The sequence below is a fragment of the Aethalodelphis obliquidens genome, unplaced genomic scaffold (genome assembly GCF_003676395.1).
Source record: "Aethalodelphis obliquidens isolate GAN/ISIS:26980383/991018 unplaced genomic scaffold, ASM367639v1 scaffold5, whole genome shotgun sequence".
Taxonomy (NCBI): Eukaryota; Metazoa; Chordata; class Mammalia; order Artiodactyla; family Delphinidae; genus Aethalodelphis; species Aethalodelphis obliquidens.
The window spans coordinates 14049799-14065323 of record NW_020837949.1 but is presented as its reverse complement, the minus strand read 5'-3'; the positions used below and the strand labels follow the sequence as shown (position 1 = coordinate 14065323).

General features: G+C 43.3%; 1 protein-coding gene across 4 annotated transcripts in view; it reads right to left on the bottom strand.

Moving 5' to 3' along the window:
• Positions 1–15525, bottom strand: part of HIPK2 (homeodomain interacting protein kinase 2) — a 187139-nt gene that overhangs the window by 26969 nt on the left and 144645 nt on the right. Inside the window, exons 7-10 of one of the 4 annotated variants that reach the window (XM_027101749.1) lie at positions 13695–13857; positions 9879–10086; positions 8664–8785; positions 1312–1451 (exon numbers count right to left, since the gene is read on the bottom strand). In XM_027101749.1, the coding sequence (XP_026957550.1) occupies positions 1312–1451; positions 8664–8785; positions 9879–10086; positions 13695–13857 (633 nt within the window). Of the gene's footprint in view, positions 1–1311; positions 1455–8663; positions 8786–9878; positions 10087–13694; positions 13858–15525 lie in introns of all 4 variants that reach the window. The other 3 variants (XM_027101750.1, XM_027101751.1, XM_027101748.1) reach the window with 3 other exon arrangements.

Here is a 15525-nt window from a genome sequence, read left to right as displayed (position 1 = left end):
AATTCAGTCAAGTGCTTTGTTTCTTTATCTTAAATTTAAACCTCCCAACGATCCTATGAATAGACGAATGCCCCCGCTTTACTGAAGAAGCACCAAGGCTCACACAGGTTAAGTAACTTTTCCCAGGTCCTGCAGGGCCAGACATGACCCCAGTTTTACCTGGTTCGAAAATGCTGCCAATGAGTGGGGGGAGATGTAGGGGAAGTGCTGTCAGTGGGAAGTGAATGGGGCTGTGATAAGCAGCCCGTGTTCCTCTCTTCTTCTTACTAAATTAAATTAGAATTAGTATATTAGTAATTAGAAAATTAACTGGCAGAACAGAGGAAGGTGCAGTTGAGGCTGGACTGGGGGCCTGTCTCTCTACCTCTCGACCTTTTGTCCAGAGCTCTTCATTCACAGTAGCCTTTCAGGTCGGAAAAGGAGCTGTCAGGAGGCTCCATGGCTGGTATGGAGGCTGTCAAGAGGGTGAGGGGTGCGACCTGCCCTGCTGTTTGGGCTGAGAGACAGTGCAGGGGGCCACGGGAAGCTGGGGACAACTTGGGGGCTGCCATTTGGTTCTGCACTGGTGCAGCGGGGCATGGTGGTGGTGTTGGCGTGGGGTGGGTGGCAGGTACAAGGAAAAGTGGAAAGCGGCCATAAAAACAACGGAGCGACGTGTCAGTGATGAAGCTGGCGAGCGGGATGGGGTGGGGGGCTCTGGAAACAGATGCAGGGGGTGTGGCATGCTGGTGGCTGTCAGCTGGTTGCCTCTGGGGTCTGCGGAAAGTGCACTTGGATCTCGAAGATATGACTATCAACTGAAGAGACACACTCAGCAAACACACCAGAGTTTATCATCCCAAATAAAGCCCTTTCTGTCAAGCCTCCCCCTGGGAAGTCTGCGATGACTCCAGTGTGCTCGCGTCTCAGAACACCTCGAGAACACTTTCCGGAATTGCATAGGAGCCCCGGGGACTCTCTTCTGCATCCTTTCGCTGGTGACAAATCTTTGTTTTCTGGGAGTGGAATTTAATTCTGAGAAACAACCAAAAAATCGTCCCATGCCAAGTCTGGTGAATTACACTGGTGATCAAATAATGGAACTGAATTTTGGGTTGAAAATGACAACTGACCATAATGTAATGAAGCTGATTTTCTGGTGTCCTGGTACACATTTATTTAAAAGTAACCTCTCATTACACTGTAGTCTATTCCACCTAATAATCTTTTTAATTTAAAAAGCAGGGGATTCTGGTACAGGCCAGCCCGGCAGCTCTCTGGGTCAGTGGTAGACGTGCCTCCCATCCCAGACATGCCTGCTGCCTTGCTTACCTCCAGTCCGCCAACTGCTGGGTGCCGGCCATGGTCTCGGGAATCACAGTCGCATGCTGCACCGACGTGTGCGTGGCCACCCCAGTCAGCTGCTGCCACGCCGGGGGAAGCAGGATCTGCTGGGTCCCACTTGGCCAGGCCTGCTGTAGGACAGAGGACGTTTGCTGTCACCATGTCTGTTAGTCATAAAATCAATCTGCATGAGTCAAGCACTTATTCTGTGCCCAGAGTTGTGCTCGACCCTGTGATAGGTGTGAAAGCGGAGACCTGCTCTTTGGCCTCAAAATCCAGGGGAGATAAAATTAGCACATGGGATGTCAACAGAAGATAATAAGGATATGGGCAAAGAACTGTATGGAAGCAATTCATTCACACTGAAGAATGACTTATTTATAAATTTGCTCCAATGAACAAAGCGTAAAATTTCCAAGAGTTCATTTATTGATTTATTCTGTCACACAATTACGTGCGAGAGATTGAGGTAGTTGAATTGGGCCATACAAGGGTAACTTCTTGCCCTCAAGAAGTTTTCTGTCTAGTATCCTTTATTTAATATTTTGCCTTGTGTTTATCAGCTAGAATCTAGAGGTCCAACTTGTGTTATCTTCTGAATCTAAGTTAACATAATTCTGAGATCACCAAGTATCCGATACTTGCCTGCAACTGAGGGCAGGCGAGTGTGACGTACAATCCTTAGCTGGGACCTTAAGCTTACCTGAGAATTACCTTGACTTTTCCTCAAAGCAAAAATGAGACAGTGGGGGAGTCGCAGCTTGATTCTTCGTAAATATTAAGCGTTTTCTAAGAAGTCTAAAACGAACTTTCTTGATTCCTCCTTGAACAGACTTACACGTGTGCGTGCACGTGCGTGTATTGTGTTTTGAGCTCTCTGCATCTTCAGTCACTATTCTGCTTGCCTTTGGTTATTAAATGATTCACAATGAACACAGCTGTCCAAAGCTGGACACTTGAAGGAACACCACTAAGGTAAAATTCCTCTTGGGCAGATCAAGGACTTAAAAGATTTGGGATCTTAGTTATATCTCTCTTGCCATTGGGATGGAGATGACTGACACTGGGTAATTAATATAATGTAGTGCTCCACGAACTGTGCATGTGTTTAATATGTGTGTTTTGGCTCACACGTACAAACAAGCACTTCTGGAAGTGGATTACAAATTTGAGTCAAGGCTTAATAAGCAGTGATGTGTATAAAATGATAGAGCCGCAGTTTAGACCTGAGTGGATCGTTCACCAGGTCTATCCTGTCATCTCTGTGGCAGATGAGACCCAGTGAAATCTCTTATACCTTGTCGATATTGCCTGTTTGCTTATTGATCTTTTTTGATAGAGGCAGAAAGCTCAGGGACCACAGATAAAACAGTAAATGCTTAATAAATGTCTGTTGATGAAATGAAGGAAGCAGTTCTACCAAGGCAAGTAACTATACTTAACTGTATTTCAGGTTTACTGAATTCAAACACAGTGAGCAGAAAAATAATTTAATTGAAACAGTTATGAGCTCAAAAGCTTAAATGAATAACAGTTTCACTGGCAGTAAGATTTCTACTGATTTTGCCTGGAACTTATTTCAGATCTCATAAAAAGCATGTGTTTTGACTAATGTCATTTTAAAATAATACATCTTGACATCAAGCTAAGGACATTATTTTTTCCCTATTTCCCTAAAATGAATATTAACATTTTACTTCAGAGGGAGATATTTTTGTACCTCTATCACTGATTGGTGTGTTCAGCTCATTTCAGACAACACTTCATCAGATATTTCTATAATTTATTACTACCTTATAATTTATAAGGTTAGCGCTGATATTTCTGGATGCATACCGTGTGCCAAGCATAGAACTAAGACCATAAATAGATTTTCTGACTTGCTCTTAAGACCAATCCTGTGAGGTAGGGACTGTTTTCCCCTCCCTTTTCTCAGATGAGTAAACTGAAACACAGAGAAGTTACATAGCTTGCCTGGAAATATGGTAAATTAAACATACATTTACTGCTCTCCCTCTTTAAGCTCAACTAAAATGACAGTGAAGGAATGAACAAAATATATAGATCCCTAGGACAAAGAGAACAGGAAGTGACAATAACAGTTAACAAAATTTTAGAAGCTGTTAACCAGAAGGGCGATTACTGAGTTCACAGACTGAAGGAATCTAAGGACAAGTCTGTATATTAAACTATGAGATGCCTTCACCCCCAGATCCCTGGTATGTAGAATTATTACCCGGCCTCCCCAGTCTCAAAGCAGGAGCCTGGAGGATTCTCTCTAGGGAAACTGACTATTCCAAGAGAAAAAAATATAGATACATTTGACGAGAGGGGATCTGCCAGTGAAAATGCTGAGCTCACTCCTTACTGGTCTATACAGAAGCCCACATTCAGCTGTGGAGAAGTCCACCGCCCTGCCCCTGAAGCTCTCCAGTTATTTCAGTGCTTCAGTCTTAGATATGAATGAACAGCCAGGGATCGCCAGATTTTAAAGGAAGCTTCTAAGATGAAAGAGACTAAAACAAAAAAATGAAACTCAGAGGAAACAACAACAGTGTAGGAATCAGAAGAAAATTTCAAAAAAATATGTAATTAATGTCCTCATAGAGGTAAAAAAAATCTATCTATCTATATATCTCCATGAAACAAGATCATGTATAAGAAGATATATCTATATTCAGAGAACGAGAAAGAACTCTTGGAAATGAGACCTATGACAACAGAAATTAACGATTCCATAGAGTTGAGAAAATATTCGGAAGTAGCATAGTTCGAATATATAGAGACAGAAAGGTGGGCAGGGTCGGGGGAGATATGAAAATCATTAGATCACTTCAGAAACACCAGCACCTAATTAATAAGAATTCTGCAAAGAGGGAACAGAGAAAATGGAAGGGAAGAAGTTAACAAAGGCAAAAATAAAAGAAAATTCTCCAGGTAAAAAGGGCAAATAGGTTGTCCAGGACAATGTATTCTAAAAGACTCACGAGGAAACATGCAGTCATGAAATCTCAGACCACTGTAGACAGGGAGAGTCTTAAAAGATTTCAGAAAGAGAGAAAAATAACCACCACTGAACTTCTCAATGTGCTCAAACACATCAACACATCAAACACACAAGCCTTTTAGAACTCGGGAAGAGTTTGGGGCTGCGTAATAATAGACACAGAGTAAACTAACCCAATGAAAAGATGAGACAATCATTAATTCCAGGAACAACACGCTGTACAGGAAAAGAAATGGAATCATAGTATATTATGAGGCTCGGCTGAAAATAATGATACAATATCGATGATAATAATTAATTGAACTTAAATTCAAAAATAACTTCCCCAAAGTGATACAGCCAGTGAGTGGTGGGGTTGGCACCTGGACACGGGCAGTCAAATTGTAGAGCCCACGCTCTCAGCCAAACTACTACCTCTTTTTATGGAGATGATACATAACAGTGCTGGCCCTGTTCAGGATCAGGTGCTGGTGGTAACTGCATAAAAGTGGTATGAGAGAGTCTTCCTCATTCATTAACAATATCAGGCACGAAGCAAGACTGACACAGACGGCAAGACAGAACGGTTGGAAAGACTGGCTGAAAGTAACCAGAGAAGGTTTTGAGAAGCATCGAAGCTTTGTATTTTAACAGTTTAAAGAGTCCAAGCCAGTGGTTTATCCTTAGGGAAACATTCAAAGGGGTTCAGGTGGTACACACTGATTGGCTAGAAGAATGCACAAAACTTCTTCATGGCAGGGCAGAGTCTACAAGGATCTGGCAACCAGAAATCTCCAAATCCTGGGGGCTCTGAAGGGTCAAAGCGGGTCTGGGATCTGCCATTTGAAACGTGAGATAAATTCAATACTGCATCAATCAAGAACTGTACTTCCCATCTCTCTACCTTTACCTACTCATTCATAGTTTCTGATGGTGGTCAAGATGCCAGCTCTGGCCTGGGGCTTGGAAGGACAGAGGTGACAGCTCCTTTTAGGCGGTATCAAAAAAGCGTTACTGGTAAGGCAATCCATATCACCCTCGTGTCTCTGAAATGAGAGGGTGTGATTACACCTTCTTCTTCCATGAACACATCTTTGGGGTGCCCCAGAGAGAGTGTTTCCCTTTGAGGGACATGTGATGCTGCTGGGAGGTGGGGCAGAAAAGGGCAGAGCAAACAAAGCTAACATGAGGGATGGATTTAAAAGACTCTCTAAACTTTCACAGATAAACTCCTGGAAAAAGTATAACTATTTAGATAAAAAGAAATACGCAGAATTTTGGGATATATTTAAAGTAATAATCTTTGGAGTGCCTGATACCTAGAAATTTATCCCAAGAAAAATGAAGGCGTCAGCTCGCGTGTTTAATTATTGCTTTTTTTCTTTTTTTTTTATAGCTGCCCTACTAGTTTTAGAAGTTAGCTTATTTTCGTCCTTTGAAGGGACCATTAAACAATACCTAGGAGAGGACTTCCCTGGTGGCACAGTGGTTAAGAATCGCCTGCCAAGGCAGGGGACACGGGTTCGAGCCCTGGTCCGGGAAGATTCCACATGCTGCGGACCAACTAAGCCTGTGTGCCACGACTACTGAGCCTGTGCTCTAGAGCCCGCGAGCTACAACTACTGAGCCCGCACACCTAGAGCCCATGCTCCACAACAAGAGAAGCCACCGCAATGAGAAGCACACGCACTGCAATGAAGAGTAGCCCCCGCTCACTGCAACTAGAGAAAGCCTGTGCGCAGCAAGAGAAAGCTTGTGCGCAGCAACAAAGATCCAACGTAGCCAAAAAAAGAGAAAAAACCCAAAAACCTAGGAAAGCTCGACCTTAATAGGCTAACATATTGGCATGAATTGAGTAACAGAAAAATCAAAAGCAACCAATAAACAAAAAGACACACAGTGATGCTAGATAGGACAGGACTTTTTTTTTTTTTTTAAACTTAATCTCTCTTAGGCGTCTCTGCATGTCAAGGCACTTTGGTCTACCATGTCCTTGATGTGCAGGCTCAGCGACCATGGCTCACGGGCCCAGCCACTCCTACTGCAAACAAAAGGGAGCTATGAGGACCAGAGACAGAGGAAGGAGTAGAAGGTGTGCTTTATACGCTGAAGGTTCTCTGTTTACAAACTTGCAGCAAGACACAGCTTTCTGTGCCATCAGAAGCTGGTGTTAGTGGTCATTTGCAGTCTCAGTTTGGACATAAGAACAAAGAGATGAAGAATGGCTAATATCAATCTCAAACAAGCTGTTCCAGAAAACAGAAGAAGAGGTAATAATATCCAGCATATCTTATGAGATTGGTGTAATCTCGATGCCCAAAGCAGATAAAGATTCTACAAGAAAGAGAAATTCATGCCGCTTCTCACTTATGAACATAGATGCAAAAATACTAGCTACAGTGTTTGCAAACTATCCAGAACTGAAAAGCATACAAACACATCAAGCACAACATGATTAAATAAAGTTCACCCTGGACATACAGGGACAGTTTAACATGACAAAATCTGTTAAGTAACTTGGTACATTAACAGATAAAGGAACAAAAACACAGGAGCATTTCAATAGATGAAGAAAGAACATTTGATGCAATTTAATATTAATTCATTAAAACAATTAGCAAACTTGATGAAGCGTCCCTATCAACTCTTCAGAGTAAACAAAATCCCTAATGGCAAGCAGCTAGAAGAATTTCCTTTAAAGTTAAGTTCAAGTTAAGGATGCTCAATACTAACACTGTTATTAAACGTCGTTTTGGAGGGGCTGTCAGCACAGTGATGTAAGAACAATACATAAAAGTTACGAAGATTGTAAAGGAAGAAACAAGACTGCATCATTCGTAAATGAAAAGATAGTCTACGTAGAAAACCCAAGGGAACTCACAGAAACAATCAGAACTAATCAGAGTTTGGAAGGGTTGCTAGATAACGAACTCAATAAAGAAAAATCAGTTACATTCCTATGAACCAAAGACAAATAATTAGAACATACAGTTAAAAAAGTTATTAATAACAAAACTGTAAAATATTTAGGAATTAGTCTAACAAAAGAAAACTTTAGTGAAAGGAATAAAAGGTAATTTATATACAGTTATACCATGTTCAGGGATGACTTAATATTATAAGGATGTCAATTTTCCTAAAAGTAAATATAAATCCAATGCAAGTCCAATAAATACAAACCAGGGTTTTGGGTTTTGTTTTGGCTTGTTTTGGAACCAAAATTCTTATGTAAAGGTGATGATAAAATTCCCATGGAAAAGCGAAGGGATAAGAAGAGACAGCGAAATTTTGAAGAACAATATAGGAGCAGGGCTTTTCTGACCAGATACCAGACATATATTAAAGTCATAATAGTTAAGACAATAGGATATTGGAGAGGACAATGGAATAGCATAGAGTGAGTCCAAAATAGACCTATGCAATTTGACTATATTAAAATTAAAACCCCAAACCTCTATTCAACAAAAGACACCATAAGTAAGTGTCTTTGGGAACCAACTTTATTTAAAAACAAAAGTGCCTCTAGACCACCGACATTTTGGTCAAGCTGTCCTTGACGCCCAACAGCAGAAACAGTACAGCATGGTGGTAAAAATACAGATGCTGGTGTCTTGGGTTTCTGTTCTGGTTCTGCCACCTAATTGCCGTGTGACTTTGAGCCAGTGCTTGTGCTTCATTTCCCCTATTTGTCGAAAGGAGACAAATACCTTACTATGTTGTGGGGATTAAATCAATAACAACTGTAAAGTGCCTGGCGTAATGAGGATATATTTGTTATTAAGGTTCAAGTGACATTAAGGATTGATTACTATTATCATTACACCACTATGGTTACCTAAAATTTCCACAACACTTTACATATTTTCAACCAGTTTCACCTCTGTGATTTCATTCTAAGAATCTGTCAGAGTACCTGTGTGAACAGATAAGGAAGGTTCCATCCCAAAGCTTCTGTGATCCTGGTTTTCAACTATAAAACAAAGAGATAATCTCCAAGGCTCTTTTTGGCTTTAAAAAAATAATTTCAATTTTACAAGGAAGAAATGCTAACTGACTTGCCTTGGGTCACAGAGAGTTAGGATTAAACCCTAGGTCTCCCATATTAATTTGCATTACAAAGATACAATGATAATTTCCCCAGACTCTCCCTGTGTCTAAATTTCTTCTTGTAATTGTAAGCTAGATACTTAGGAAGGTAATTCACCTGGGTATCATTCAGAATATTACTGATATATTCTAATGATTTCAAGCATCTAACTCATTGCCAGGGAGGGAATTAGCGAAGATATAGCTCTTTTGTGAACAACATTAACATGGATCATGGTAATACCAGTAATAATAAAGAAAGAATTACCTGGGCAAGCAGACCTGGTTGGATCTGAAGAGGCTGAGCTCCTGGGGCTTGAGTGACGATGGGAACCGCGTTTTCCATTCTCACAGAGTAGCCAGCATGCTTAGAGGGAGAGGCCTGCAATCCTAGTCCAGACAACGGGCAAGGGGGAAAAGGGCTAAGTGACTGGAAACAGCTGGACGAGGAGAACCTTCCTAGCCCGCTGTGTCAGCTCTCAGCTTCCCTTGGCACTAGATACCGCCTGGTCCTTTGGAAGTCTCCCCTTTAGTTTCTAACTTAAAAAAAAAAAAAATTTTTTTTTCTTTTGGCCATGCCACATGGCTTGCGGGATCTTACTTCCCCGACCAGGGACTGAACCCGGGCCCTTGGCAGTGAAAGCGTGGAGTCCTAACCACTGGACCGCCAGGGAATTCCCTCTAACTTAAAATTTAAAAGAACCACGAAAACAGCCTTGAATGTTTTCAAAGACTAGGTCTTTGAAAGATTAAGGAATCTTTAAAGCCAAAAGTGGAACAGTTATGTTGGCAAATTACAGTAGGAAAACAACTGCTTTTGACATGAAGATATATCTGCGTATGTCAAAGCCAGGCCTTGGGGGAGGAGTGAGGCGGCTGGAATTGCACTGATTCAGACTGAATCACGTAGACTTACACCAGGAGGGTTTCAGAGACAAATTCTTGAGCTTTCTGTGTAAACTGTAACCAAGCAGCCAACTCCAGCTTAGAGTTTTCAGGAGAAGAGGCCGGGGTGCATGGCCAAAGGATCACCTGGTGGGCACGTGGTCGGGGGGTGGTGTCCAGGAAATGCTTTCCAGACAGATTTATATTCTTCACAAGAACTGGGACTAGTTGGCTGTTGGAGATCGGCAATTTTTTACAGATAAGCCACACAGGATATTCCATGTGAGGAAACGCAAGAGCTGACATCAGCATAACAATGGGAACACACACAATGCGCTGATTTACAGACAGCAACTGGGCCTGGGCCGAAACCACTGGCAGGTGATGAGAATAACAAGACGCTGACTTGGTGCCGAAACGTAAGTCCCACTGTTTCTAGGCTGGCCGCCGCAGTACGGGGGCCCTCAAGTTCAGTGAAGCCAGGGCTCTCCGCAAAAGAAATGAAGAGGGCTTTAGCAGGACAGAAGAGTTTGGGGGCTGGCGCCCCAGAGGTGGTCCTCTTGGAAGCAGGTGAGAGGCTGTGTCCACTCAGCCTTACCTTGGAAGCCGGGTGGACACACGATGAGCGCTTGCTGGAAGGGGTCGGGCCGGGCACAGATCTGGGCCGCTCCCGTCTGCAGGGGCATGCTCCGCTGGGCCACCGCAGCCATGGATGCCGCTGAGGGCTGGTAGAGTGCAGATTGGTAGTTTAGTATGGAGACTTCAGGATTGGCTAAGGAAAGAGTGGCACTGGTGGAGGTGGGAGCCTAAAGGAATGGTGGGGATTAAACAAAAATAAACACAAATAAAAAATGAGGGAGGTGGCATGTTGGGAGGCACGAATCTAAATCAAATAAATGAACTCAAAGAAGAGCAAACAAACAAACGAAAACCAAGAGCAAAAAAGCAAAAACAGAGGGGAGTGGAAATATAGTTGGAAAGTCTCAGGGAAAAGCAGGCACCTGCAGCCCCATGAGACACAGGACCACCTTCGGTGCTTACATCCAGGCCTGTTTCTAACATTTATGGGGCCTGCAAATGCAAGTGGACGCCTGCATATCATGTCTAAATACTGCAAAGTTAAAACTCGGCTAAAGGACTTACGTTCTGCCCTTCCACCTGGACACGTACACTTTCATAACCACCTGGAAGACTGGGTTTGAGTTTGAATCCCTCTTGGATTCCTTGGCTTGGCCACTGGAACGTGGAGCTGAATGCCTGCCTTCCTTCTCTCCCTGTTCCAGCTCTGTCCCACAACTTGAGGGCCTTTGGGTGCATGTATTTGGACTTGGTGGTACAGTCCATACTGGGGAGGATGAAACCAAGCCTGGGGTGCCAGGTACCCAGACCTTGGCATGGAAGCACACATACCTGGGGAGGGCCCAGGCAGGGGGCCCTTTTTCTCAGGTCTAAGGGCAGCACGGTTTACAGATGCCCTGAGATGTTTGCAGAGCACCGTTACTGTAAAGAAATACGCTGCAGAAATAGAGACGGAGAGGGACATGCTGAGACTGGGGTTACTTGTTGGAATTCGGTGCATTCTCATGCTGGCGTTCAACTACTAAAGCTGGAAGGCAGGGAGAAAAGATGCCAGTGGGTCAAGAGAACTTAAATGGAGATGGGTTAGACAGATACTGAGGTTATGTCCTCTTTCCTTTCTCTTCCAGAAAGAGACAGCATTTGAGATTGAAATTCCATGTGAAGCAAAGCCACGCACGGAAGGAAAAGAAATTCTAAACTGAGATTTCTCCAGTTTCACCCCATCTTAGTCTTCTTCATGCTGAGCCTTTAGCAAGATAGGTGGAGTTACCTATGACTTCAGATTCAACCTTTATAAGAGGTTTTGCCACTAGAGGTTACAAGCACTAAAAAAGTAAGGAGGGAAAGAGCCACAAGGATATCGTGGACACATACAAAATCAGGATTTCAAGAAGGGTATGCATGTGTGTCAAATTTGATAAAAAGGATAAAGTCTCATTTTGCATGATTTTTATACTTATATTTGATGCTGAATTTCAGTGCAAAGCAAACGAATTTGAAAGTAATCACTAAATTATTTGGCGCCCATGTTTAGATTTTAAGATATTATTGTAACAATAAGTGTCTGTTTTTGCAGCACCACACAACTGGCCTCCAGCTAGTGTGACTGGGGATGCACGTGTGACACGTGTGGGCCAGCATCTTTTATTGGGTTGGCCAAAAAGTTCGTTTGGGTTTTCCGTAAGATCTTATGAACTTTTTCCATAAGATCTTACGAAGCTGAACGAACTTTTGGGCCAATCTAATTTTTTTATTTTTTATTGAAGTATAGTTCATTTACAATGCTGTGCTAGTTTCTGGTGCACAGCAAAGTGATTCAGTTACATATATATGTGTGTCTCTGTGTGTGTATATTCTTTTTCATATTCTTTTCCATTATAGGTTACTAAAAGGTATTGAATATAGTTCCCTGTGCTATACAGTAGGTCCTTGTTGTTTATCTGTTTTATATACAGTCGTCTGTATTGGGCCAGCATCTGTGTTGCTACTGATGGCACGACTTGTGTTTCCTCTTTGTTCTCTCCATGGCCTCACCTCTCCGGGAGGCTTCCCCACATACACACTTCCCACCACCTGCTTGCACTCTACACACCAGAGACCAGACCCTCCTCACATCTTCCTGCCTCTGAGCTTCCCTCTTCAGGGCACTAGCACCAATCTCCTCCAGTTCCCACGCTGGTGCTCAACTACTCCCCCTTCTGGCCAGTCGCTGGTACTGCTGCTCCTTCCTTCGTTTAATGTCCCCAGAACCCTCTTTTTAATCACTACTTCCTTAGCTGAGGCCTGTCCTGGTGTCTGGGACCTGTAAGGCCCTGACTAGTGATGCTCTGGCCTCTGCTTCCTCTCTTCCAATTCGTTTTGGACACAGAGGCTAGAACATTCTTTCCAAAAGACTACTTTGTGCATGTCACCACCCTGCTCAAAAATCTCCAATTGTTGCCTAACGAATACTGTATATGCATCTTGGTCTGGCCCTCCCTCCTTCCTCACAGTTAGGCCAACCTTCCCATTGCAACGTATCTTCTACTCTTCCTGCTTACGGCACCAGCAAGACAGTCCACTCACTGTGATGGGGCTCTGGTGATGAAGACCAAAACCACGGTGATATTTTGGCAAGGAGTTCACCCGACTGGCTGTGGCCGCCTTAGCCTGAGGACTGAGCTAGGCACTGGGTGGGAATGTTTATTATTTTGAACTCCAGGCTGTAGAGAACATTAGCTCTTCCCACTAAGGAGAATTGTAAGAACACCAAGGGCCCCCAGGGGGCAGCAGATTCCAGGCAGCCTCTCCTACTAGAGTTTAGGCAGAAGCAGAGGACAGGCTGGGAAGTAAAGCTGGGCCTTAGCAACACACCATGCCAGGAATGGCCTGGAAAACAGGGTCAATGACTCTTCCGTGGGAGTAGGGGACCTGTCGGAAAAGAGCAGATGGCCCGGCAGAGTATTTACACTTCAGGATTAGAACATATACATTCCTTTCCTATGGGGTGGGGTGTGTGTGTGTACAGACACACACACACACACACACAGAGGTGTGCTGTTGTCATTAAAGATTGATATTAAGACTGAAAAAAATCTAGGGTCATTTATTTGGTGGAACTGGTAAGGCTGGTTGGTGGGAATAAAAGTAAAAGTCTCTTAGACGCCAGAGGCAGCCTGAGTGAGGACTTGGGGATTATTCATTCAGTAACTATTTCCTGGGTGTCATCCATATTTCGAGCAGTGTATTAGGTGCTAGATTCTGCTAATTTTCTGCAAAAGGTTGGAAAGCTGCAGGAAGAAAACCTCAGTTTCCCGGTCCCTTTTTAGTTCTAACTGCTGGAATTCTGGTGACAAGATTGGTGAATTGATTCTCCCCAAGAACTGGAAAAGGACAGATTTTATCTGTCTTGAAAGGAGACCATGTGGACCCAGCAGTGTGGACACCAGGAGCAAGGGCCTGAGCTGGGTGACCGCCAGCATCCCTTCCAGTTCTAGAATTCTTTATCAGGCAGATGTCGGTCATAAAAGGATCACAGCATCTCCTTTACCTTATTCCCACATCAAGACAGGAGAGCAGTAAGAGGTACCATCTCAGAAGTAACTCCCTTAGTGAGTCATTTCTGGGACCTTTCGATGAGCCAGTAGTCAATACAAAGAGTGCCTGGGATTCTCAAAGGAAATAACCTTGGGAACACACACTTTCTTACAGAGTTGAACGTGGCAGCAGAGGGATTTTGTCTGTTGTACGTGATATTGGAGGAGTTTTGTCTCCTGACTCGGTTTGGTGGGAAAGTACAATTTCCTGTCGCTCACACTATCAGCCCCGCCTGCCTTCCCCTCCGCTCCCCACTCACCTGGTTGTGGACGGTGTTCAGCTGGTTGTTGAAGGTCATGGTCAGGTTGGTGGATGTGCTGGGGGCCACGTGTGTGATGAAAGGGGTTTTGCTCTGGTTTACCGTGTCGTACATGTTCACCCGACGCTTGCAAATCTCCATGTTCTGGAAACATGATTTGACGCTGTTCACGCAAAAGGCAGAGACAGAGGCATTAGGGAAAGACAAGAAGGTAAGGTGGAATCCAGGGGAGAAAACGGAGAGAGAACAGTTAATCTAATAAACAAAACAACCGGGACACTTCACGTTAGGTCTCAATTTCCTGGATTTCTCATGCAGCGTCTGCATTTGCAAGAGTCAGCGGTACTTAGATGAATCCCCCCATTGTCTCACTACCTCTTCTCCCCATCCTGGTGGGTAAAGGTTCTCCACCAGCACAACAGACCTCTGGGCTCTCACTGCACTTCCTCATGCTGCTGATCTGCCTGCACCTTCACTGCTCATTCTCAGCTTTCAAGGTGGTTTCTGGCGCATAAACAAACGTATAAGTTCTCTGATTGGGAGCATTGAACAGCAGCTGATGACCTGCCTCCACCTTCCTTGCGCTCACCCTTTCCAGCTAGTCTAGGGCACCAGCGCCATCTAGGGGTCAGCCAAGGAACTAGCCAACCCAGTACCAGGACCTCGTGCCACGCCTGTTCCTCCCTGGATTGTGTATGGAATGAGAACAATGATCTTAATGATTACTGCTAGTGGCTAACTTTACTGACAGTGTGGTAGCTGTTTGCAAGCACTGTCTCATTCAGTCCTACAGCAACCACGAGGGGAAGAGATACGACCGTTGGCCCTATTTTATGAGTAAGGCTGAAGCAGACAGAGGATGGGTAATTTGTCAAGATCAAGAGCTAATCACTGGCAGTCTTCACATACACATGTACATTCTCTTCACCTTCCTTCATTCTGCCTTTCAGTTTTCTAATTCTTGCCCAGTTACATGAAGTCAACTTTCTCTTCCCCTTTTTCTTCCTCCATTGCATTTGTGAATCAAAACAAAACTCTAATTATGAAAGTCAAGTATAGAAGTGTTGCTGACACCAGCATCAAGGACAAGGAAAGCCACGAGTGGCCCTGACCAAACTTTTGAAAATCCACCATATAGTGTCCTTTGACTTTATACATTGTTTTTCATTCACTTGTGTCTTCTTCTAATTAAACTTAATTTTCCTCAAATGGTAATATTCAAGACAATGAACATTAAATTTCAATTTAAAATACTTATTTTTAAGTATAAATAGTTTAATAACAATATAAAATTCTACTATTTTAAGATTACAGATGCATACTGTTTCCACATACTATAGGTAAGTTATATTCTGGGCCAAGCAGGTGCTTGTGGGCTATCCCAAAACATCCTCTCCATGAAAGATGTTCTGAACTGACTTAGACATTCTTTCTGAGTTAATGACTACATTAACATTGGCTACACAATGCACACTAAATAAACATTTACTGACTGACAGCCCTGGAGAGGAAGGAAAACGTATTCTCCAGTAACCAAGAGCTGGAAACACTATTACTAATGCTGGTAATGCCAACATGTTTTGAGCATCTACGAAGTATCAAGCCCACTGCTAAGTGCTTTCACATGGAGGCTGAAGGAATCAAACAATAGATTTTGTGTTCTTTGGGGACTGTAGTTAATGCATCAACGGTTTTCTGACAATTCAACACAAAGCTTTTAGACTCAGAATCTTCTAGCTGAAACGGTCTGAGTTTTTAGTTTCAGTTAGAGGCAAGCACTTTCACGTTGGGTTCATTCTGAGAGTGGTTTTTAAGGAATCTGTGCACTAGA